At 40.5% G+C, this 26,900-nt stretch overlaps 1 protein-coding gene across 3 annotated transcripts in view; it reads right to left on the bottom strand.

Moving 5' to 3' along the window:
- FER1L6 (fer-1 like family member 6) overlaps window positions 1-26,900 on the bottom strand; it is a 272,635-nt gene that overhangs the window by 111,440 nt on the left and 134,295 nt on the right. For all 3 annotated transcript variants that reach the window (XM_031013870.3, XM_063709464.1, XM_063709465.1), the window contains exons 12-13: window positions 23,015-23,123; window positions 6,212-6,392 (exon numbers count right to left, since the gene is read on the bottom strand). In XM_031013870.3, coding sequence (XP_030869730.3) covers window positions 6,212-6,392; window positions 23,015-23,123 — 290 coding nt within the window. The remainder of the gene's footprint in view (window positions 1-6,211; window positions 6,393-23,014; window positions 23,124-26,900) is intronic.

The following is a 26,900-nucleotide window of genomic DNA, read 5'->3' as shown; positions in this document are numbered from 1 at the left end:
CCATCTTCTCCCTGGGTCTCCAGCTCTACAAAACTCAAGCTAGAATAGCAGCACCGGCTCCTCTGGGATCTTCAGCTCCACGACCCTACAACATCAGTGGCAGCACCGGCTCCTCCCCTGGGCTCCAGCTCCAGGATCCTCAAACTTGAACAAAAACACCAGCTCCTCCCCAGGCCTCCAGCTCCTTGACCCTCATAAACAATCCCTTCTTATGAAACATAGCAGTCAGGAAAACTGCAGAGGAAGTAAATAAATGTTTTCCTTTCAAAAAAAAAAAAAGTAGTTAATTTGTTTTTAAAAGGCAAGGTCTTGCTCCATCACCCAGGCTGGAGTGCAGAAGGAGGATGGTTTTAAATGAGAGAGGGAAAACAGGAAGAAAAGTAACTCTTCCTTTTTAGTCTCTATGTGCCAGGCATGTGTGAAAGTCAAGATGATAAATGTATTCCATAGTGGTTGTACCAGTTTACATTCCCAACAGCAGTGTAGAAGTGTTCCCTTTTCACTGCATTCATGCCAACTTCTATTTTTTTTATTTTTTTTGATAATGGCCATTCTTGCAGGAGTAAGGTGGCTTTGTGCATTTTGAGCATTGTGGTCTTGATTTGCATTTGTGCATTTTGATTATTTGTGCATTTTGAGCATTGTGGTTTTGATTTGCATTTCCCTGATCATTAGTGATGTTGAGCATTTTTTCATATGTCTGTTGGTCATTTGTGTATCTTCTTTTGAGAACTGTCTATTCATGTCCTTAGCCCACTTTTTGATGAGATTGTTTTTTTCTTGCTAATTTGAGTTCCTTGTAGATTCTAGATATTAGTTCTTCATCAGATGTATAGATTGTGAAGATTTTATCCCACTCTCTGGGTTGTCTATTCACTCTGCTGTTACTTTTGCTGTGCAAAAGCTCTTTAGTTTAATTAAATCCCACTTATTTATCTTTGTTTTTGTTGCATTTGCTTTTGGGTTCTTGGTCATACAATCTTTGCCTAAGCCAATGTCTAGAAGGGTTTTTCCGATGTTATCTTCTAGAATTTTTATAGTTTCAAGTCTTAAAGAACTAAAAGTAGAACTACCATTTGATCCGGCAATTCCACTACTGGGTATCTACCCAGAGGAAAGGAAGTCATTAAGCAAAAAAGATATGCACACACATGTTTATAACAACACAATTTACAATCGGAAAAATGTGGAACCAGCCCAGCTGCCCATCAATCAATGAGTGGATAAAGAAACTGTGGTGTGGGTGCGTATATATGATGGAATACTACTCAGCCATAAAAAGGAATGAATTAATGGCATTTGCAGCAACCTGGACGTGATTGGAGACTATGATTCTAAGTGACACAACTCAGGAATGGAAAACCAAACATCGTACGCTCTCATTCATAAATGGGAGCTAAGCTATGAGGATGCAAAGGCATAAGAAGGATACAGTGGACTTTGGGGACTTGGAGGGAAAAGGGTGGGAAGGGAGTGAGGGATAAAAGACTACAAATTGGGTTCAGCATATACTGCTCAGGTGATGGGTGCACCAAAATCTCACAAATCACTACAAAAGAATTTATTCATGTAACCAAATACCATGTGTTCCTCCAAAACCTGTGGAAAAAGGCAATTTTAAAAAAGATAACAGATGTAAGTGCATTATATACGCTGAAATTACTAGAGAAATGTAAAAAAATAATCATACTATCAATGAGGGTAAAGGCATGTGTCCCAAACTAAACTTTGGCGTTTCATGGCTTGCCCATCTAACCACCTTTCCCTCCATCCACTTTTCTTCCATCCTTTTCTTCCATCCATCCATCTGATATTTTTTGTTGCCAGGAATTAATGCTAGTAGGTTACCTGCTTGGCTAAAAAGGGGAAGAGGAGGATAGCAAAGTAGCTAAAAGGGGAAGCTGTGGAGCCAGAAGGAATATTTAAAGATGGCAGTTGTAAATGTGAGCATGCTGATAAGAGGCAGTTAACAGTGTGAGAGAGATGACAGAAAAGCAGCAGTTAATTTATAGATTTTAATTTCAAGAAGGAAGGGGATGGGTGTGGAGGTAGCTAAGGGGGGAGAAATATAACAATAAGTTGAAGAAGTTCCCTGCCTAATGACAGCTATTGTTTTGACCAGGTTTTCCCCCAAACCCCATGTAATTTTTTCCCAAACACCTGGGACTGTGTGAAGAGAACTGTAGAAGACTAAAGTCCATGGAATGGGTGTGACAGGATGGCATATGGAGGAAGAAGCCTCTAGAAAGTAGGGGGGGGGGGAGAGAGAGAGAGAGAGAGAGAGAGAGAGAGAGAGAGAGAGAGAGAGAGAGAGACAGACCTTTGTTTTCATTCCAAAAAGCTAAAGAGAACTTCAGCCTGAAAGAATGGATGGTTATTCTTTTTAGCTCTTCCATGCAAATTTTCTCTGAAGGAGACAATAAAATTAGTGAAGGTGCCCTGTGGTCTGTTCTGCAGAAAACAGACCAGCAGGTGTTTACTCAGAAGAGAAGCCACGTAAGTTTTTGGCAGAAACTGAGGTTGTTATTACAGCAGGAGAACAAAAACAAGTTTAGAAACCAAATTGCTCTATTTTATCTCTTTAAAAATTATTGCACTAAGAATCCTGCAGATAGATAAATTCCCACCCCAAATTTTGCTTTGTCTCAAGGTTTCTTTGGTTTGGGTCATCTCATGCTAATGATGTTCGAGGCCTTTGTCTCTTTGGTTCTCAGGGACCTCCTAGTCTTAGTGTGTCTACATGGACAAGGATGCTGTGGCTTCTTAGGCAAACTGCAGTGCAGCTGGAGGGCAGCAGATGGCAAGGTGCTGTGCTATTTGTGGAAAGAGGAGACTGCCAGTCTAAATGGCTGTCCTGATACAGGACCAGCTTTGTGACTTTGGGTCATCACATGATGACCTGTCATTGGATATCTTATTCTCCAGTCCCATTCCGGAGCTCCAGCCTAGTAAATAAGCTGCATGTGAATGCATGTGCTTTGCAACACTGGAAAGCCCAGAACAAATCCAAGATGACATTTTAATGCGGGCAACAAATAAATTGTGTGTGTTCATATATACGTGCACATGCATGCATATATGTGCACACATGTATAGGGGTTGTTTGTAGACATAGAATTTTCCAACTCAGCTGCTGCCTCCCTGGCTTGCCACTATATAGACAGAGCCTCAATATGGTGACTGAAGAATGTACAGAAAGCCCAACTGTATCAAAAAAATACCAGCATGACTTATTTTGATCTCCTTGAGCCAGCAGGACAGCACTGATATGAGGTGCATCCAAGGATGCTTTGAGACCTCTCATCTCCTCCTAAACCCTTCCCTTACTATCCTCGCCTGAAACCCCCACCAATAGTCAACAATGGCTAATCCATCAAGGTAGAGAATGTCTTCACCGCCTGGCCCCAAGGCAAAGATGCAGAGTACCTCTGAGTAGTCTCAGAACAGTCCCCCAGAACTGCAGATCCAGCTGTTCCCTCACTGATGGCCTCAGTTTTGAGAATGAAGTTAAAAGACAGAGGAATTTTGGGTTCTCTCTGGTGTTGTGAAGAATGACAGATAAACAAGTATGGTTTTCAGGGAACCAAAAATTACCCCAAAGAAGGTGATTCTTGGAAGGCTCATGGAAGGACAGGGTTTAGAAAATTCAAGGAATGCTCAAAAACAAGAGGACAAACAGCTAAGACTATTTCAATGGACTCCATTCTGCTTTGTCCTAAATGCTTTCCCTCAATTCCTTAAGCACATTCTCATCCTTTAGGATGTTACTCTTTCTGTGACTTTTCCCAACTCCTTACCTCCTCCCCAGTGGGATTACTCACCTGACTCTGTTCCCATAGTACTCTGTACCCAATCCAGTTATAGTAATTCCTTAACTTATTCAAAAACACTTATGAGCACCTATTGCCATTCACTGGTCACAGAGATGAACAGATATGTGTGTGAATAAGGCATAGTCCCTGGCCTCAACATGCTCTCAGTTTAACAGAGGAGAGAGACAGGTAAAAACGTCTTCAATCAGTGCTTGGGGGAGGTGAGGACAAAGTCTAAATCAGACTGGGGATTCAGGGAAGGGAATTGGGCTTTGTCTTGAACCTAGCAATTCTGAGGAGGGAGATTATTGCCAGGCGTAAGGAAGAGTGTATTCTAAGGTCCAGAAGCAACACACAGCAGGACATATTGGGATACTGCCATGGGGCACTGCAGTTTGGATAAAAGAAAGAATTTGTGGAGTGGCCAGAAATGAAGGTGGAGAAGTAGACTAGGATCAAATCCATAAGCTATGGCCTCCGGAATTAATCCTGAAAGCCACAGGGAGTCAATGAGTGATGTGAATCAGGAGAGTAACTGGTTCTCATAGCTTAGCGAAGGTCTTGAATAAGATTCAAGCCGGGTAGGAGGTGTCGTTGCTGTTGTTATTTTCTAGTAATGTAGGGTGAAGGTGCCAATGGCCAGAATTTTTAAATGGCATATCTATATATCTACATATGAGAAATACTTAAGAAGTGTATTGACTGGCCTCATCACTGAGCAGATGCAGGTAGGAAGGAAAAGAGAACAGTTGACAATTTTTTTTTTTTTTGAGACAGAGTCTTCTACTGTCGCCCAGGCTGGAGTGCAGTGGTGCCATCTCCGCTCACTGCAACCTCCGCCTCCCGGGTTCAAGCAATTCTTCTGCCTCAGCCTCTTGAGTAGCTGGGATCACAGGTGCCCGCCACCATGCCCTGCTAATTTTTTGTATTTTTAGTAGAGACAGAGTTTCACTATGTTGGCCAGGCTGGTCTTGAACTCCTGACCTCACGATCCACCCACCTCGGCCTCCCAAAGTGCTGGGATTACAGGCATGAGCCACCTTGCCTGAACAACAGCTGACAATTTTCTTGTCTGTGGCTTGGAGGACTCAGAATGGTGGGCTGAGAGATAGGAAAAATAGGGAAAGAAGAAAAGTTGTCTGTGAAGACAATGAGCCTGGTGAGTAATCTGTGGGACATCCAAGCAGAAGTGCTTAGATCTGCTGCTCAGGAAAGAGGACTGTCTAGGAAAATAGATTTGGGAGTCCCTGTTATCCTGAGAGTAGTCATGGTTCAGTCCCCAGAAGTGTCTAGATTGAAAAGAGCAGAGGGACTGAGGAGCGTAGAGATGTAGCCTTGTCAGGGCCATACAACATCTTCATTCTCTTTGCATACAAAATGGGGGAAGAAACATGCTATTATGAGAATCCAATAAGATCATACATATTTCAAGATCTGGCAATAAAAGACTCTCACTACACTATCCCTTCTCATTTGATTGGTGCTTGACACCACTTTCTTTTAAAAAATTCTGTAATTTTACTTCTATTTGCAGGTTGAAAATTTGAATGGATTAAAGGAGATCAGTGAGAGTACATGTAAGTGCCCCCAGCTGTTTTCTGAAATTATCTTTTCTGGTGCCTGACAATTGTTTTTTTTTTTTTTTTTTTTTTGAGTCTTTCAGTTTTGCAAATGACTGTGTCAAAAATAAGATAAGAAATGATGTATTCAATAATCCCATCAAATTGAATTTACATAATAGCACAGGACTCAGATGAATATAATAAGAGGGTTTGGATTGAACTTGTAAGTTCTGACCTTCCTATCTTACTTTGCTTCAGTTATAGAATAAAGGGTGCTTCAGATATGATCATCACCATCATCATTGCTCTGCCCTTAAATGAATTACCTAGATGTATCTGGAGGGTCGTCATGTTGCTAAAGATTCAGTTGAGTGGTAGTTGCCATCTTGCTCCTATTTGCACCTGGTTCTCATAGCTGAGATTAAAAAATTATGTTTCTGGCCAGGCACAGTGGCTCAAGCCTGTAATCCTAGCACTTCAGGAGGCCGAGGCAGGAGGATCATGAGATCAGGAGATTGAGACCATCCTGGCCAACACGGTGAAACCCCATCTCTACTAAAAATACAAAAATTAGCCGGGCATGGTGGTGTGTGCCTGTAGTCCCAGATACTCGGGAGGCTGAGGCAGAAGACTCATTGAACCCACGAGGCAGAGGTTGCAGTGAGCTGAGATTGTGCCACTGCACTCCAGTCTGGCGGCCAAGCAAGACTCCGTCTCAAAAAAAAAAAAAAAAGGACATTTCTGATTTTAGTGAAGAACTGAAGAAAACAGTCCTAGAAACTGGACAAAATTCCACCAGCAAAATCCTTGACTGTTCTCCCAGGCTATGTCTCCTACCTGTTCCCTTCTGTCACCAGTGGCTTCTCCGGGTGAGTGGTGGAGGCCATAGGAATGGGAACATCATGGGCCACATCCCCTTGCCCTTCGTGAAGCAGTGGAAGGAGGTCTTCTTCAGCTGATTCAGCTGACTTCTTACTCCCATGATGGGATCCTCCATCAATCAGGTTTCCAAAATTACCTGCAGAGGCAGTAGCAAGGGGAAAGGGGTCAGGTGGTGGTAATCAGAATCAGTCTGCTTGGCATAAAGGATCCAAGCTCATGTTCTCCCACAGCAATAAGGTAAGCTTTCATTATGAAGGTAGAAAGAGCAATGATCAGACCAACAAGACTGACAATGACGATGAGCTATCATCTCTATCCATCTTATTTTCTCTTTTGTAATAACTACACAAATGACAAATTAGAAAATACAATCAACTAAAAAAAGAGTCATTAGAAATCACAAAACTGTTATAACCATTTTAAACATTATAGTGTATAACCTTGCACTGTCCCTGAGAACCTTGCACTATAGAGATGTTGGTAAAGAATCATAGATACGTCATTTTGTAACCTGCCTTTTTCGCTAAATAGAATATCATGAACACCTTTCCAAACCTGCTTCTTCTGTAAGAGAAGACTTCTTGTCTAAATCCCCAATTAAGCGCAGGGGGCGGGGGGCGGAGAGAGAGAGAGAAGCAGAGTGGGGAGAGAGGGAAGGAAAACATCATTTTTTCCCCTACAAATAGGGCAGCTTTTGTGCTATAAATATCTTTGTATAGGAATAGATATTCACTGCAGGCATACTGGTGTCATTGATCTTTCCATTTTGTAATCTAATTTCAAATGCTTTAAAAGATTTAGATGAACATTCCTCTCTTTTGGAAGGAGCTCCAAAGCTAGCCATATTACAGAGTTGGTTGACTGTTCAAATCAAGAAAGGTTCAGAATCAAAAGCCCATAATCACAAGGACCTCTTAACTTGGGAAGCCTTCCTAACTTCTCCTTTCCTGACCCCTGCCTTTCCTCTCCAGGCAGGCCAGGTGTCACTACTCTGTCTCCCTGCAGTAGTCATTGGTGGTGCCCCACCCAGATCCTCTTTACCAGGAAGGAGCCCCCAAACCCCAGATACTGAGATCGCTGCTAATAGCTTACAACAGCCACCTTCCGTGCAGAATTGCCTTCTACTAATGGAGTCTGCCTCTCCACAGAAGATTATAAGGCCCCCTTCTTGTGCCTGAAGCCACTCACAGTTTCGTGTGGGGATATAAAAGCCCAGCCCACATGCCTCAAAGTGGGGCCAAGTCTGTGATGCCACTCGCTTGAGAGCGCCTCACAGGATCAGGCTGTAGCTGGTCTCCCTGCCCTCAGAGACCTGCCCTATGCTCCGTCACCCACTTCTCCTGAGAGCATGCCACCCAAACCTTACATGTATGAGAATCTTCCCAAGTTTCGTTTCTGGGAACCTAAGCTAAACAGGTCCCTAAAGTCACATCATATTCCCATCATTCCTCTACCATCTTGTTTTCAAATACTTTACTTAGATGTCTGCAAATGTCTTGAGAATGAAAATAGTATCTTGCTAATTTTTGTGTCTCCACTGGTCATGGAATAAACACAGGGAGGGTCTTGATTCATATTTAGTGAATCAGTGACCTCAATGTGTTTCTATGTCCTTAAGATCCTTTCTCCCAGTTCATTCCAGTTCATTCTTTTCTTCCCTTCTCCATTATTCTTACCTTAGGAATAATACTAAAATACCAGAGAAAGGCATAATAATATCCTAGAAAAAGAAGGAGACTTAGAGTTAGCAGGTTTTGTTTGAGTCCTCTTTTTAAAATTCACCAGCTATATAAGCTGAGGTGGTTATTTGACCTCTCTGGATATCCATTATGGCTGAAACCATTGAATTTGTGGTAAATCAATCACGAAGGCAGAGCATGAGAGCAGAGAAGCAGGATAATTAGATGCGGTTTTTAATAGCAAAACAGGGAAGAGAATTGAGACAACTGGGAAGAGTGTGGCTAAAGGGATGAAACTTTTAGTCTGAGATGGACAGAGATGAAACTGAAACAGAAGAAAGGATTGGGTATCTTCATGAGTCAAAAGGAAGATATTATAGTAAGAGACAATGAGAAGAATGGAGGGCAGGGCCAGAGAATAGGCTATTGGAGAGAAGGTCAGAGGTGGGGACACTCCCATATGCAGCTCACTACCTCCCTGTGGATCCCAGTCCACTAAGGGAATTTACGGCCTATGGGCAAGTTCTTCCTTGGATAGACCCCAAATCGTCCCATTTTTTCACATATGACCATGTGTTCTTAGGCTCATCCTAGAGCCCCACATCATAAGTCTCCTTCCTCTTCTCTGGTCCTTTGATGCTTGAAGCCAGCTGCCAGGTCTCTCTCAGTCCCCACCTAAACCTCTCTTCTCAGAGCTAACCCTCCTGGGTCCCTCTGCCCTCTCTATAAAGATACATGTTCCCAAAATGTATCTCCATTTTCTCGTCATGCAGACAGGAGATTCTTTGTTAGGCTTCCTGCTGTACGGCTTAAAAGGGCTGTATTTCATCTCTATTTTTTTCCTGCCCTGTTGAAAGAGAGCTTCCTGAATATAAATCATGACCTTCTGTGATGGAATGCTCTTTCTGGGAATGGCTTTCCCAGTTGCATAATAGCCCAAGAAGATTTGGAGAGTTACATAATAACATCTACTGTATGCATGGCACTTTGTATGCCTTAACTCCTTAAACTTTGCAACTCTATGAGGAATTCATTTCACAGATGAAGAAACCGAGACTCAGAGACATTAAGTGAACTCTGGGTAATGGAACCAGGATTAGGAATCCAAGTATGTCCGAATCTAAACCTACAGTCTTACTCACTTTTGTGAAGTATGAAAATAAATCTAGAGGTGGAGCAAGATGGCCAATAGAACCCTGAAGTGATCACCCCCCACAGAAAGACCAAATTAAACAACTCTTCATACAAAATAAGCACCTTCATAAGAACCAACAATCAGGTGAGTGATCACAGTACCTGGTTTTAACATCATATTAAGGAAAGAAGCACTGAAGAAGGTAGGAAAAACAGTCTTGAATTGCCTAAAGGTGATTCATTCTTCTCCATCCCCTAGCAGTGGCCAAATGGCGTGGAAAGAAAATCTGAGCACTTGGGGATGAAAAAAATGCAGTGATTGTGGGATTTTGCATTGGAATTCAGTGCTGCCTTGTCACAGTGGAAAGCAACACCAGGCAGAACTCAGCCATCACCCAAGGAGGGAGCATCTAGACCAGACTTAGCCAGAAGCAAATCATCCATCCTAAGTTCCAGCAAGCTTTGCCACTGCAGGCTGAGGTGCTCTGTGGTCCTAAATAAACTTAAAAGGTAGTCTAGGCCACAAGGACTGCAATTTCTGGAAAAGTCCTGGTGCTATGCAGGGCTCAGAGACAGTGGACTTGGGGTGCACATGCCCTAGTGAGACATAAGCTGGGGCAGCCAAGGAATTTTCACTCTTCCCCCAACACTTCATAGCTCTAGGAGGGACTCCTTCCCTCTGCTTGAGGAGGGGAGAGAGGAGAGTAAAGACGACCTTGTCTTTCAACTTGGATACCAGCTCAGAATTAGCACCACACAGAGTTGTAAGATCCACATTTCAGGCCCTAGCCCACAGATGACATTTCTTTTGTTTTGTTTTTTTTTGAGATGGAGTCTCGCTCTGTGGCCCAGGCTAGAGTGTAGTGGCTTGATCTCAGCTGACTGAAACCTCTGCCTCCCGGGTTCAGGCAATTCTCTGGCCTCAGCCTCCCAAACAGCTGGCATTGCAGCCATGTGCCACCACACCTGGCTAATTTCTGACACCTGGCTAATTTTGTATTTTTAGCAGAGACAGGGTTTCACCACGTTGGCCAGGCTGGTCTCAAACTCCTGACCTCAAGTGATCCACCTGGCTCGGCCTTCCAAAGTGCTGGGATTACAGGTGTGAGCCACCGTGCATGGCCCCCAGATGACATTTCTAAACACACCTTGGAACAGAAGGGAACCCTCTGCCTTGAAAGGAAGAACCCAGTCCTAGCAGAATTAATCATCTGCAGACTAAAGAGCCTTTGGGCCTTGAATAATTAGCAGTGGTAGCCAGGCAGTACTCACCACCGTCCTTGGGTGAGACTCAGCACCATGCCGGCTTCAAGTGTGACCCAACATATTCCCAGCTGTGTTAACTATGGGGAGAAACCCCTTCTGTTTGAGGAAAGGAGAGGAAAGAATAAAGGGGACTTTGTCTCACAGCTTAGATTCCAGCTTGGCCACAATGAGGTAGAACACCAAGCAGGCTCTTGGGGCCCCTGATTTCAGGCCTTCACTCTCCTAGACAGCATTTCTGGACCTGCCTTGGGCCAGAGAGGAGCCCATTGTCACAAAGGGAGGGACCTAAGCCTGTATTCATCATAAGCAGACTAAAGAGCCCTTGGGCCTTGAGTGAACATTGATAATCGCCAGGCAGTACTTGCTGTGGGACTAGGGCAGCAGTGGTCATGGGTAGAGACTCAGCTGCTTGAGAAAAGGAGAGAGAAGAGTGGAAAGAATGTTGTCTTGCAACTTGGATGCCAGCTCAGCCGCAGTAGAATAGAAAACCAGGTAGATTTCTAAGGTTTTAGATTCCAAGTCCTGGCTCCCAGATGACATCTCTGGACCCATCTGGGGCCAGGGGTGAACTCATTGCCCTGAAGGAAAGGACAGGCACCTGGCTGGATTAACCACCGGCTGATGTACAGCCCTTGATCCTTGAGTGAACACAGGCAGTAGCCAGACAGTGGTCACCATGGGCCTTAGGGGAGACCCAGGGATGTGCTGGCTTTGGGTCTGACCCAGCCCAGTCCCAGTGGTGGTAGCAACAGAAGTGCTTGTGTCACCCCTCCCCCAGCTCCAGGCAACTCAGTACAGAGAGAGAGAGAGAGTTTCCCTCTTTTTGAGGGAAACTAAGAGAACAAGTGTCTCTGCCTATTAATCAAGAGAATTCTTTTGGATCTTACCCAAGATCACCAAGGCAGTACCTCTACAACTCTGCAAGAGCCACAGTGTTACTAGGCTTGAAGTTCCCCCTAATTCAGATGCAACTGCAGTAACCAAAGAATTAGATCACAACTCCCAAGTCCCTTCAAATGTCTAGAAAGCCTTCCTAAGAAGGATGGGCGCAAACAACCCCAGACTACAAAGACTACAATAAATACCTAACTCTTCAATACCCAGACACCAAATAATATCCACAAGCATCAATACCATCCAGGAAAACATGAGCTCACCAGGCAAACTAAATAAAGCACTAGTGACCAATTCCAGAAAGGCAGAGATACGTGAGCTTTCAGAGAAATCAAAATAGCTGTATAGAGGAAACTCAGTAAAATTCAGGATAACACAAAGAAGCAATTCAGAATACTACCAGACAAATTTAACAAAGAGATTGAATAATTAGAAAGAATCAAGCAGAAATTCTGGAGCTAAAAAATGCAACCAACATACTGAAGAATACATCAGAGTCTCTTAACAGCAGAATTAACCAGAAAGAATTAGTGAGCTTGAAGACAACCTATTTGAAAATACACAGAGGAAGCAAAAGCAAAAAAGAATAGAAAAGAATAAAACATGCCTATAAGATCTAGAAAATCACCTCTAAAGGGCAAATCTGAGAATTATTGGCCTCAAAGAGGAGGTAGAGAGATAGAGATCAGGGTAGAAAGTTTATTCAAAGGGATAATAATAACAGAGAGCTTCCCAACCCTAGAGAAAGATTTCAATATTCAAGTACAAGGTTATAGAACACCAAGCAGATTTAATCCAAAGAAGACTACCTCAAGACATTTAATAATCAAAGTCCCAAAGCTCAAGGATAAAGAACCTAAAAGCAGCAAGAGAAAAGAAATAACATACAAAGAAGCTCCAATACATCTGTCAGGAGACTTCTCAGTGGAAACCTTACAGGCCAGGAGAGAGTGACATGTCATATTCAAAGTGCTAAACAATAACAACAAAAACCCTTTTATCCTAGAATAGTATATTTAGCAAAAATATTCTTTAAACATGAAGGAGAAATGAAGACTTTCACAGACAAATAAAAGCTGAGAGATTTCATTGACACTAGACCTATCCTAAAAGACATGCTAAAGGAAGTTTTTCAATTTGAAAGAAAAAGATGTTAATGAGCAACAAGAAATCATCTGAAGGTACAAAACTCACTGGTAATATAGTAAGTACACAAAGAAACATAGAACATTATAACACTGTAATTGTGCTGTCTAAATTACTTGTATCTTTAGTAGAAAACTAAAAGATGAACCTATCAAAAACAAATAACTACAACAACTTCAAGACATGGACAGTATACAACAAATACTTAAAAGTGAGTGGATGAAATTAAAGTGTAGAGTTTTTATTCATTTTCTCTTTGCTTTTTTTGCTTCTTTATACAATCAGCATTGTCATAAATTTAAAATATGGGTTACAAGATCATATTTCAAGCCTTATGATAACCTCAAATCAAAAAACATACAACAGATGCACAAAAAATTAAAAGCAAGAAATTAAAACATGGCAGAGAAAATTGCCTTCACTAAAAGAAAGACAGGAAGGAAGAAAAGGAAGACCATGAAACAACCAGAAAACAAATAACAAAATAGCAGAAGTAAGTCCTTATGTATCAATAATAAAATTGAATGTAAGTGGATAAACTCTCTAATAAAAAAATATACAGTGGCAGAATAAATAAAAACACAAGGTCCAATGATCTGCTGCCTACAAGAAACACACTTCACTTATAAATACACATAGAGACTGAGAAAAATGAAAAAGGATATTCCATGTAAATGGAAATAAACAAAAAACAGGAGTAGATATAATTATATCACATAAAGTAGATTTCAAGATAAAAATTATGAAAAGAGACCAAGGAGTCATTTCAGCAGGAGGATATAACAATTGAAAATACAAAGGCACCCAATGCTGAAGCACCCAGATTTATAAAGGAATTATTATTAGAGCTAAAGAGAAAGACAGACCGCAACACAATAATAGCTGGAGACTTCAATACCCTACTTTCAGCACTGGAAAAATCATCCAGACAGAAAATCAACAGAAAAACATTGGACTTAATCTGCACCATGGAACAAATGGACGTAATAGATATTTATAGGACATTTCTTCTAATGGCTATAGAATACACATTCTTCTCAGCACATGGATCATTCTCAAGGACAGACCATATGTTAGGCCACAAAACAAGTCTTTAAAAATTCAAAACAATTAAAATTATATCAAGTATATTCTCTGATTACAATGGAATAAGACTAGAAATCAATAATGTGAGAAATTTTGGAAATTATATGAGCACATATAAACAATATATTCCTGAATGCCAGTGGGTCAATAAAGAAATTAAGAAGGAAATTTAAAAATTTCTTGAAACAAATAATGGAAACACAACATACCAAAACCCATAAGATACAGCAAAAGCAGTACTAAGAGGAATGTTTATAGCAATAAGCACCTACATCAGAAAACTAGAAAAACATCAGATAAACAACCTAACGATGCATCTTAAAGAGTTGAAAAAGCAAGAGCAAACAAACTCAATATTAGTATAAGGAAAGAAATACAGAGCAGAACAGAACTAAATGAAATCTAAACAACAACATAAAAACAATACAAAAGATCAACAAAATGAAAAATTGGTTTTTTGAAAAGACAAAATTGACAATCCTGTAGCCAGACTAAAAAAAAAGAGAAGACCGAAATAAATAAAATCAGAGATAAAAAGGAGACATTACAACACATACTGCAAAAATTCAAAGGATCATTAGAGACTGCTATGAACAACTATGTGCCAATACATTGGAAAACCTAGAAGAAATGGATAAATTCTTAGACATAAACAACCTACCAAGATTGAATCATAAAGAAATGCAAAACCTGAACTGGCCAGTAATAAGTAATGTGATCAAAATCATAATAAAAAGTCTCCTCACAAAGAAAAGTCCAGGACCCCATGGCTTCAGTGCTGAAATTCACCAAACATTTAAAGAAAAACACAAGTTTTTTCAAGATGGCGGACTGAAGGCATGGTTACCATGACTCTCCCACTTGGAAAGACAAAATAGTGTGTAGAGATTCATGCTGTGAGCTTTTTTTCAAGAAACAATGCAGGAACTGGAAAACTTTCTGAAAGAAACTACAGACCCTCTGAAAGAAGCAGTGGGCTGCAGCCTAAACTGTGAGCCAGGCAGGATATTTTAAGTCCCCAGACTGTGAGAAGGAGATAAATTGCCTCTGGGATATACACTCCCACCAGAGAATCTCACAATCCAGGCCATGGAGGAAGACCTTAACCCTAACAAGTGCTAACTTATTTAGGGAGCAAAGAGAAACATAAAAGTAGAAGCAGCCACAAGTTATGCATACATTCCCAATCTCCAGTACAGATGGAGGGAAGCCATTCCTGATCCTACCTCACAGGAGACCTTGTAGAAGCCTGCCAGCTAACTCAGGTGATGGTTGCAGGTTTACAGAAGCCCCCAACTGAGAGGTACAAAATAATCTCAAGTGGGGAAAAACTCCCTTGGCCAGAACTGGGGGACAAGTGGGAAACATGTTGCAGCCACAAGTGCTAGAGCTGGGAGCCTGGGTTTTGTGGGTGAACTGGGAGGTGTGTGGCCTGCAAGCTGCAGTTGCTGTCTCCACCAGGGAAGGCTTATGACCTGGGGCAGTTGTAAGTTCTGAGCGGAGACTGACTGGAACTTAGCTAGCTAGCTGCTGCTGGTGCAATACCGTGGGTGAAAGATCTGTCTCGCCAATGTGTGGGAGCTGGGTGGGGCTTACTGCTGCATGCTACCCCCCACTCCTTCTCTGGACTCTTCCGTACAGAAAAGGCAGCTGTGCTCTTTCTTGAAACATTGCCCCAGTGGTCAGAGAACTGTTTCCCTAACTCCCCATTGGAGCTGCTGCTTGCCCTGCATGTGAAGAGCCAGAGCGTGGACTTGACAGACCCAGACCCAGACCCCACCTGTCTTTGAGCCTCCACGCACACTGGTAACGTAACACAAAGGACAAAACCTCTGTGGTTCCACTCATTGCCTGAGACGCCCGAGTACCTCCTCTGGTCAGCATAAGGCAAGCACAAATCCCACCACCACCACTGCAGCTGATACCTTTTCGCAAGCACCACCTCCTGGCTGGAGGCCAACCGACACAGTCTGTGACAGCACCTTCAGGTAGAATAACAGCATCCAGGAAGGAGAAAACTTGTGCATGGCCTTAACTAACAGCATTGCTGAGCACCCTGGATAAACAGGAGGTCCTAAGTCTGCCTACATGATCAGCTCATTACTACTACAACCGGCATTTGAGAAAGCCAACACACTAAGGCTATTTATAATCAGAGAATCTCACAGAGTCTACATCACTCCCCTGACCACCCTCATTAGAACTGGTACTGGTAGCCACTGCTGGGAGACTTGAGGATAGACCACATCACTGGATCATTTGTAGGCATTTTCACAAACAAGCCTGGATTGTGGCAGCCCCTCTGGGTGGCTAGACCCAGAAAAACAGCAACATTCACAGTAGTTTGGCTCTCAGGGACTCCTACTCTGAGGGAAAGGGGCAGTGCATCATATTAAGGGAGCACCCTGTGGGACAAAAAAATCCACATAGCAGGCCTTGAGTCCCAGAACTTTCTGCTGGTGGGAAGTTTCTTTTAACAGAGGCACAGCTGCAGTGCTGGGCTCAGCAGGAAAGTCTGTAACTCTACCCCAAAACAGTCATGCAGCCCTGGTGCTCATCAAATAAACATTTGGTCTTGGATATACATTCTTCTTATCAGCACAGGGAACATTCTCCAAGACAGACAATATGATAGGACACAAAACAAATCTCAAACTTTTTAAAAATTGAAATCATATCAAGTATCTTCTCAGACCACAGAATAAAACTAGATATCAATTCCAAAAGGAATCCTCAAAACTAAAAATACATGGAAATTAGTCTGCTCCTGAATGATTTTTGGTTTAACAATGAAATCAAGATGGAAATTTAAAAATTCTTTGAAATAAATGATAATAGTGACACAACTTATCAAAACTTCTCAGATACAGCAGAAGCAGTGCTAAGAGGAAGCACTAAATGCCTACATCAAAAAGTCTGATAGATCACAAATTGACAACCCAATGTCGCACCTCAAGGAACTAGAAAAATAGGAAAAAAACAAAACTCAAAGAGTTAGCAGAAGAAAAGAAATAACAAAGATCAAAGCAAAACTAAATGAAATTGAAACCAAAAATATACAAGATCAATGAAACAAAAAATTGGTTCTTTAAAAAGATAAGCAAAATCAATAGACCATTATCTATATAAACCAAGAAAAGAAGAAGATGAAAGATGCAAATAATCTCAATTAGAAATTAAAATGGAGACATTACCACTGATACAACAGAAATACAAAAGATCATTCAAGACTACTATGAACACTTCTATGTACACAAACTAGAAAAATCTAGAGGAAATGGATAAATTCCTGGAAATATACAACATTCCTAGATTAAGAAAGGAAGAAATAGAAACTCTGAAGAGACCAATAACAAGCAGTGAGATTGAGTCAGCAATGTAAAAAAAATTGCCAACAACAAAAAAATCCTAGGGCCAGATGGATTCACAGCTGAATTCTACCAGACATTCATAAAAGAGTTAGTACCAATTCTACTGAAACTATTCCAAAAGATTGAGAAAGAGGGAATTATTTCTAACTCATTCTATGAAGCCAATATCACCCTGATTCCAAAACCAGGAAAGGACATAACAAAAAGAGAAAACTACAGACCAATATCCCTGATAAACACAGATGCAAAAATCTTCAACAAAATACTAGCAAACCAAATCCAACAGCACATCAAAAAGAAAATACACTGTGATCAAGTGCATTACATTCCAGGGATGCAGGGATGGTTTAACGTATGAAAGTCAATATAAGTGATACATCAAACAAACAGAATTAAAAACCATGTGATCATCTCAAAAGATGCAGCAAAAGCATTCAATAAAATACAGCATCATTTTATGATTTAAAAAACCCCTCAAAAAAGTAGGCATGGAAGGGATATATCTCAAAATAATAAAAGCCCTATATGAAAAACCCTCAGCCAATATTATATTGAATGGCGAAAAGTTGAAAGCATTTTCCCTAAGAACTGGAACAAGATAAGGAAGCCCACTTTCACCACTTCTATGCAACTTAATACTGGAAGTCCTAACCAGAGCAATCAGGCAAGAGAAAGAAATAAAGGACATTCAAATTGGAAAAGAAGAAGTCAAACTATTGCAGTTTGCTAATGATATGATGATATACCTAGAAAACCCTAAAGACTCCTCGACTTGATAAACAAATTCATCAAAATCTCAGGTTACAAATCAATGTACACACATCAGTAGCACTGCTATATACCAACAACTTCCAAGTTGAGAATCAAATCAAGAACTCAATCCCTTTTACAATAGCTGCAAAAAAGAAAAAAAAAAAACTAGGAATATGCTTAACCAAGGAGGTGAAATATCTCTGCAAGGAGAACTACAAAACACTGCTGAAAGAAATCATAGATGACACAAATGGAAACACATCTCATGCTCATGGATTAGAAAAATCAGTGTTGTGAAAATGACCATACTTCTCAAAGCAATCTACAAATTCAATGCAGTTCCTATCAAAATACCAACATCATTTTTCACAGAATTAGAAACAATCCTAAAATTCATATAAAACCAAAAAAGAGCACAAATAGCCAAAGCAATCCTAAGCAAAAAGAACAAATCTGGAAGCATCACATTACCTGACTTCAAGTTATACTGCAAGGATATAGTTACTAAAACAGCATGGTATTGGTATAAAAGCAGATACATAGACCAATAGAACAGAACGGAGAACCCAGAAATAAAGCCAATACTTACAACCAACTGAATTTTGACAAAGCATACAAAACATAATTTGGAGAAAGAACACCCTATTTAATAAATGGTGCTAGGAAAACTGGATAGCCACACGTAGAAGAATAAAACTGGATCTGTATCGTATACAAAAATCAACTCAAGATGGATCAAGGACTTAAATCTAAGATCAGAAACCACAAAATTCCTAGAAGAAAACATAGAACAATCTATTCAGGACACAGTCCTAAGAAAAGAATTTATAACTAAGACCCCAAAGGCAAACACAACAAAAGCAAACATAAATAAGTGGAACCTAATTAAACTAAAAAGCTTCCACACAGCAAAAGAAATAATCAGAGTAAACAGACAACCCATAGAATGGGAGAAAACCTTTGCAAACTATGCATCCAACAAAGGACTAATATCCAGAATACCAGGAACTCAAACAAATCAGCAAGAAAACAAATCTCATCAAAAAGTTGGCAAATGACATAAATAGACATTTCTCAAAAGAAGATAATACAAATGGCCAATAAACATATGAAAAAAACGCTCAACATCACTAATGATTAGGGAAATGCAAATTAAAACCACAGTGAGATACCATCCTACCCCAGCCAGAAGGGCCATTATTAAAAAGTCAAAAAACAATAGATGTTGGCGTGAATGTGGTGAAAAGGGAATGCTTACAGACTGCTGGTGGGAATGTAAATCAGTACAATATCTATGGAAAACCATATGATGATTTCTTTTTATTTTATTTTGTTTTTTTGAGGCAGAGTGTCCTCTGCCACCCAGGCTGGAGTGCAGTGGCGCTATCTCGGCTCACTGCAAGATCCGCTTCCTGAGTTCACACCATTCTCCTGCCTCAGCCTCCCGAATAGCTGGGACTACAGTCACCCACCACCACACCCAGCTAACTTTTTGTATTTTTAGTACAGACAGGGTTTCACCATGTTAGCCAGGATTATCTCGATCTCCTGACCTCGTGATCCGCCCACCTCGGCCTCACAAAGTGCTGGGATTACAGGCATGAGCCACCCCGCCCAGCCAGTGATTTCTTAAAGAACTAAAAGTAGATCTACCATTCAATCCAGCAATCCTACTACTGGTTATCTACCCAAAGGAAAAAAGGTCACTATATCATAAAGACTCCTGCATGTTTATGTTTGTTGCAGCACAATTCACAATTGCAAAGATATGGAACTAACCTTAATGCCCATTGACTAATGAATAGATAAAGAAAATGTGGTATATACACACCATGGAATACTACTTAGCCATAAAAAAGAATAAAATAATGTCTTTTGCAGCAAACTTGGATGGAGCTGGAGGTCATTATTCTAAGTGAAGTAACTCAGGAATGGAAAACCAAATACCATATGTTCTCACTTATAAGCAGGAGCTAAGCTATGGGTATGAAAAGTCAGACAGAGTGGTATAATGGACTTTGGAGACTCAGAAGGAAGAGGTATGAGAGGACAAAGGATAAAAAACTATATACTGGGTACAATGTACACTGCTTGGGTGACAGGTGCAGTAAAATCCTTGACTTCATCATGGACTTCACCAAGGATGAATGCAATTCATCCACGTTACCGAAAACTATTTGTATTACAAAAGCTACTGATATTTTAAAAATATTTTTTAAAAAGAATTCCAATACAAAAAAATGGAAGAGGAGGGAATACTTCCAAACTCATTCTACAAGGCCAGTATTACCCTGAAACCAAAACCATACAAAGACACAAAAAAGAAAATTACAGGCCAATATCCCTGATCAACACTGATGCAAAAATCCTCAACAAAATACTAGCAAACCAAATTCAACAACACATTAAAAATATCATTCATCATGACCAAGTGGGATTTGTACCAAGGATGCAAAGATAGTTCAATGTACGCAAATCAATATGATACATCACGTCAACAGAATGGACAAAAACCATATGATCATTCCAATTTATGTTGAAAAAGCATTTGATAAAATTTAACATCCGTTCATGATTTAAAAACTCTCAAAACACTAAGTACAGAAGGAACATACCTCAATACAATAAAAGCGATATATGACAGACCCACAGCTAGTTTCACACCAGATGGAAAAAAAACTGAAAGCCTTTCCTTTAAGATCTGGAAGAAGCAAAAGATGCCCACTTTCATCCCTATTACTGAACATAATACTGGGAGTCCTAGAGACAGAAATCAGACAAGAGAAAGAAACAAAGGGCATCCAAATAGGAAATGAAGTAGTCAAATAATCCTTGTTTGCAGATGATATGATCTTATATTTGGAAAAACCTAAATATTCCACCAAAAACCTGTTAGAACTGATAAACAAATTCAGTAAAGTTGCAGGATGCAAAATCAACATTTAAAAATTAGTAGCATTTCTATATGCCAACAGTGAACAATGTGAAAAGGAAATCAAGAAAGTAATCCCATTTACAATAGCCACAAATAAAATAAAATACCTAGGAATAAACTTAATCAAAGAAGTGAAAGATCTCCACAACGAAAACTATAAAACACTGGTGAAAGAAATTGAAGAGGACACAAAAAAATAGAGACATATTCCATGTTCATGGATTGGAAGAATCAGTATTGTTAAAACATCCACACTACCCAAAGCAATCTACAGATTCAATGCAATCTCTATCAAAATACCAATGACATTCTTCATAGAAATAGAAAAAAATTCCAAAGTTTACATGGAACCACAAGAGACGCAGAATAGCCAAAGCTATTCTAAGCAAAAAGAACAAAACTGGAGGAATCATATTACCTGATTTCAAATTATGCTACAGAGCTATAGTAACCACAACAGTGTGGTACTGGCATAACAACAGACACATGGACAATGGAACAGAATAGAGAACCCAGAAATAAATCTATTCATCTATACTGAACTCTTTTTTTTTTTTTTTTTGAGACATGCTGTCTGGTTTTTTTGAGTTGTGCTCTGTCGCCCAGGCTGGAGTGCAGTGGCGCAATCTCAGCTCACTGCAACCTCCGCCTCCCAGGTTCAAGTGATTCTCCTGCCTCAGCCTCCCAAGTAGCTGGGATTACAGGCACACATCACCACGCCCGGCTAATTTTTGTATTTTTACTAGAGATGGGATTTCACCATGGTCTCAAACTCCTGACCTCGTGATCCGCCTGCCTCGGCCTCCCAAAGTGCTGGGATTACAGGTGTGAGCCACCGCACCCAGCCAGTGACTCATTTTTTACAAAAGTATCGAGAACATGTGTTGGGAAAAGGATAGTCTCTTCAATAAATGGTGCTGGGAAAACTGGATAGCCATATAAAGATGAAACTAGACCCTTATGTCCCACCATATACAAAAATCAAATCAAAATGGATGAAAGACTTAAATCTAAGTCCTCAAACTATAAGCTACTACAAGAAAACATTGGGAAAACTCTCCAGGGCATTGATCTGGGCAAAGATTTCTTGAGTAATACACCACAAGCATACGCAACCAAAACAAAAATGGACAAATGGGATCACATCGAGTTAAAAACCTGATGTACATAAAAGGAAACAATTCATAAAGTGAGGAGACAATCCACACAACAGGAGAAAATATCTGCATCCTATCTATCTGACAAGGGATTAATAACCAGAAGCTATAAGGAGCTCTAACAACTGTACAGGAAAAAAAATCCAATAATCTGATTTTAAAATAGGTGAAAGATCTGAATAGCCATTTCTCAAAAAAAGACATACAAATGGCAAACAAGTATATGAAAAGGCGCTTAGCATCATTAACCATCAGAGAAACATAAATCAAACTTCAATGATATATCATTTCACCCCAGTTAAAATGGCTTGTCTCCAAATAACAGGCTAATAACAAATGCTGGTGAGGATGTGGAGAAAAGCGAACCCTCATACACTGTTGATGTGAATGCAAATTAGTACAACCACTATGGAGAACAGTTTGACAGTTCCTCAGAAAACTAAAAATAGAACTACCATATGAGCCAGCAATCCCACTGTTGGGTGTATATCCAAAAGAAAGGAAGTCAGTATATCGAAGAGATGTCTGCACTCCTATGTCTGTTACAGCACTATTTACAATAGCTAAGATTTGGAAGCAACCTAAATGTCCATCAACAGATGAATAGATAAAGAAAATGTGATACAGATACACAATGGAGTACTATTCATCCATGAAAAAGAATGAGAACCTGTCATTTGCAGCAACATGGATGGAACTGGAGGTTATCATGTTAAGTGAAACGAGCCAGGCACAGAAAGACAAACTTCACATGTTCTCACTTATCTGGTGGAGAAGCTAAAAATTAAAACAATTAAACTCATTGAGATAGAGAGTGAAATGATGGTTACCAAAGGCTGGGAAGGGTAGTGGAAGGCAGGGGAGAAGTGCAGATGGTTAATGGGTACAAAAATAGAGTTCAATAGAATAAGATCTAGTATTTGATAGCACAACAGGGTGAGTACAGTCAACAACAACTTATTGTACGTTTTTAAGTAACTAAAACTGTGTAATATGGATTGTTGGTAACCAAAGAATGGATTAATGATTGAGGTGATAGATCCCCTATATACCCTAGTGGTATTTTTACATGTTGTATACCTATATCAAAATCTCATGTACCCCATAAATATATACACCTACTGTGTACCCACAAAACTTCAAATTTAAATTTAAAAGAAAATAAATCTATCCCTTATATATTGACAATAGAGTAGACAAGGAATTGTTCATCTCATTCTGAGATGCAAACCTCCACCAGAGTGCTATTATCTTCATGTAAGGCACTAACTCATTTATTCAAGAAATAGATACTAAATCCATGCTATGTGCCTGGCACTGTGCTTATCTGTACTTACCAATAGAAACTTCAAAGCTGATGGGTTTATCTCCAATCTTCCGGTCAATCATGGTAGCTTCAAAAAATGCTCCAAAGAGTAAAAATTCCTCATTTTTTTCTGGTACAATCTACAGAAAGAAAACAAAATTATTAGGCAGAACTGGCTTTTTCTCTCATCAGGAAGCTGACTTTGTGATGCTGGCCTCATCCAGCATAATTTATAAACATTTGGGTCTCTGTTTCAGCCTGAAATGGCACAGCGTTTCCCCCCAAATAAGACATGTATGAATCAGGATCTGCAAACTGCAGATCCAAATTTAGTCATTCATCTAGAATGATGCAGTCTCAACCTTCTGAGCTTCTACCTTAAAACAAAACTCCTTTTATTTTAACAAATAAACTTGGTGTGCGTATCTTTCTAGGATGCTGCTGGTGAAACACGGGTTTGGAATTACCTTCTGGAGATTGGGGTTTCAGAAAACAGAAAATCAAAGACAAGAAACAGAATTACAGTATAAAATCCTTAGATTTGAGCACAACTTTATGGCTTACACAGGGTAGTCAGATACGTTATTTGTTCCTCCTTGCAACCTTAAGAGGTCAAAATTTGGATCATTCCCATTTAATAGATAAGGAAACTGAGGGAACTAAAGCTTGAGGTTGTCAAGTAACTTCCCCAAGTATACTCACCACAGACCCAGTGCTCTTTGAACTTGAACATGTATTCACCCAATGCATTAACACTGACCAGAATCAAACTTTACTTCCCCAAATAAGCAATCTCAGATAAAAACAAATAGCAGATTAGTTACATGTACAAGCATTGGGCAATCATATGTATCCAGGGTGGGCTACATGCACTGTGGTTGCTGCTGTGAAGGGTACACAGGTCCCAGAATCACGGGTGCCTTCATATTAAAAAGGACCTTCGAGTTCATCTACTCCAACCTCCACATTTTACCTGAATAAACTAATGCTCAGAGATACTAAGCAGCTTCCCAAGGTCAAACACAGCAAATTAAAGTCAGCCAAGACTCAAGGCCTGGTTTCCAACAAGGCTGCCTTCTCAAGGACTCCACAGTCTGGAAGACTAGACTATAACAAGTCATAAGACAGGAGTCATCACAAGGGAATACACAATTATTTGCAAATGACTCTTATTGACAAGGAAAAGGCTGATGCTTCAGGGAACAGATGTTGCTGGACCCACTGACACAGCATTACATTTCTGAGCTAAGAGGCTGAGTCAACTGGACCCATACATTCTGCACTTCCTGGTTTTGCAATTGGATTGATTGAACTCTGCAGAAACAGCCATAAGGACAATCTAAGGAAATAAAGCAATTGTGGCCCCGGGGATCAAGAGCTCCATTGAGTTGAGAGTCCTAGACAGCTGCCTCAGAGAACCAAAGGGTTTCCACATCATTAGGTGAAGGATACTCCCTTCTTTCATACAGAAGCTGCTGTGGTGCCAGTCTTCCTAGGAAATGTTCCTAGTGACCAGAAAATGTCGAACAGGGTGAGGCTCAGTGCTGGATCTTAGTCACTGAGCATACCCTCCTCCTACCACTCTATCCACTGACTATTAACTAGCCTCCTATCTCACCTTCCTGAGGCTGAGTTTACTCTCTAGGAGGAGGTTAAAAACCACAGAGAGAAGCTGGGTGTGGTGGCCTGTAGTGTCAGCTACTCGGAAGGCTGTGGTGGGAAGATCGTTTGAGCCCATGAGTTTGAGACCAGCCTGGGTAACATAGCAAGACTCTGTCGCTAAAAATAAAAACCACAAAACAAGGAATTACTAAGAGACCTGGAGGGAATGTAGGCCATGTAGCCCAGAGAAGAATTTCAGGATCCAGAGCCAGACAAACAAACCCTTCCTCAAATCTCAACCCTTCCATTCCGAGGCTGATTGACTTTAAGCAAATCATGTCTATTCTCTGAGTGTCACGTTCCTCACCTGTGAAATAACCACCATCATTGGGCTTTCAGGGAGGAGAAGGGGCAGAAATGATATCATTCATGTCGAGCACCTGGTAAAAAGCCTATACATATCACCATAAATGGCAGTCAAAATAATTATTTCAGCAGGGGAGAATTGGTGTCTTAATTCCACCCATCCTACAAGGTTTAACTCAAATGTCTTTCCATTCTGGAAGCACATCTTGGCTTCTCAAGCTGCTAAAATGATGATAGGTAATGTTTACTGACCTCTTACTATGTGTCAGATATGGTATTAAGAATTTTGCCCACACTATATCCTGTAATTCTCACAACTACAGCAGGAAAGAGGCATTTCTACTTTACTCACTCACAGACAATGACACTGCAGTCCAGTGAGATTAAATCTCTGCCCAAAATTATTAAGCATAACTAATATTTATTGAGCACTATGTATGAGGCTCTGTTCTGAGCATATTTGCATATATTCATTTATCAAATCCTTAATAAGAGGTTGAGAAGCAAGAGGTTATTCTTGGAAATAAGCATAGGAATGTTAAGTCACTTACTCAGGTTCAAATGCAGGCAATGTTTCTCCAGAGGCCAAGCAGTAACCACTGCACCATACTGCCACAATTTACATCCAGCTCTCTTACTTGGGGGCTTAACATTTTAATAATTATACTTCACTCACTCCAGGAAATAACAGCGCTTTATCTGTACCTCCTTAAAGCACTTACCACTTTCTACTTCCTGTTACATTTATGTTTCATACCTCTCCTTCTATATCATAAACTCCATGGAGTTAGGCTCTATTTTTATTCTTACCAATATCGAGGATGACATTTAAATAAGAAGCTAGTCAGTGTGTTCACAGAATTTTAAAAATGAACCCATTTTTAGATTGGCTATGATCTGTGAAAATCTGGCACAGGGGAGATAAGCTTTGAGGGGTAATGGGGGTGAGTTGACAAAGCCAGCATCATGGGACCTCTCAACTGTCCAGATGGGCAGTGAAGGTACGGCTGCAGCTGGGGAGAGGGGAGATTGGAGCTTGAGAACCAGTTGAAAAAGAAGATGCTGAAAGAAAGGGCATCATCATGTTGATGAGGGTGAGCCATGAACTGTTCAGGTGTGAGGAAGGTTGAAGCCCACTGTGGTGGCTTTAAAATATATCCACAAATTATTTGCTAATCTTCCCCTCAAAAAATGAAACCTAATTCTCCTCCCTTTGAGGACAGGCTGGACTAAATGATTCATTTCTAACAAACAAAACACAGCAGATATGTCATTGTGTGACTTCTGTGGCCAGGTCATGAAAGACAGTTTCAGCCTTGTTCCCTCTTGGATCTGGAGAAGGCCAGCTGCCATGTCACAGGATCCTCAAGCAGTCTGTAGGAGGATCCACAGAATGAGGATGAGGCCTCCTGCCAAGAGCCAACAAAGAATCACAGTCTCCTGCCATGTGAGGAGCCATCTTCAAAGTGGGTTCTCCAGCCACAGTCAAACCTTCAGATCATGACAGCCTCTGCCCTCGCCTTGATGGAAACTTCATGAGATCCTGAGGCAGAACCACTGAGCCATGCTATTCCCAAATTCCTCATCTACAGAGAAAATAAGTGTTTGTTGTTTTAAGCTGCCAAGTTTTGAGATATGTTATCATGCAGCCATAGATAACTAATAAATCCAGCAAGATACTGGCCACCAACAAGAAGCCAAGATGAAGAGAGGAGGGAGGGGAAATAAGGGTTTAAATAGTGTCTGAATTTTACCTATTACCTACTACACAATAGCCAAGATACACCCCCCACAGCCTGTAGACAAATGTACTTTCTACCCCACATAAGTTCCCAACTTCCCTTGCTTTCTGATAGAATCTACTTCAAGTGTCTTCATCAAAATATCTTAAAGATATTTCGACTTGGATGAAGAAAATATTTTTCTAGCCTCTTTCTACTTGGCAATCC

This window comes from Gorilla gorilla, chromosome 7, assembly GCF_029281585.2.
Source record: "Gorilla gorilla gorilla isolate KB3781 chromosome 7, NHGRI_mGorGor1-v2.1_pri, whole genome shotgun sequence".
Taxonomy (NCBI): Eukaryota; Metazoa; Chordata; class Mammalia; order Primates; family Hominidae; genus Gorilla; species Gorilla gorilla.
This window is presented reverse-complemented; position numbering and strand designations above follow the sequence as displayed.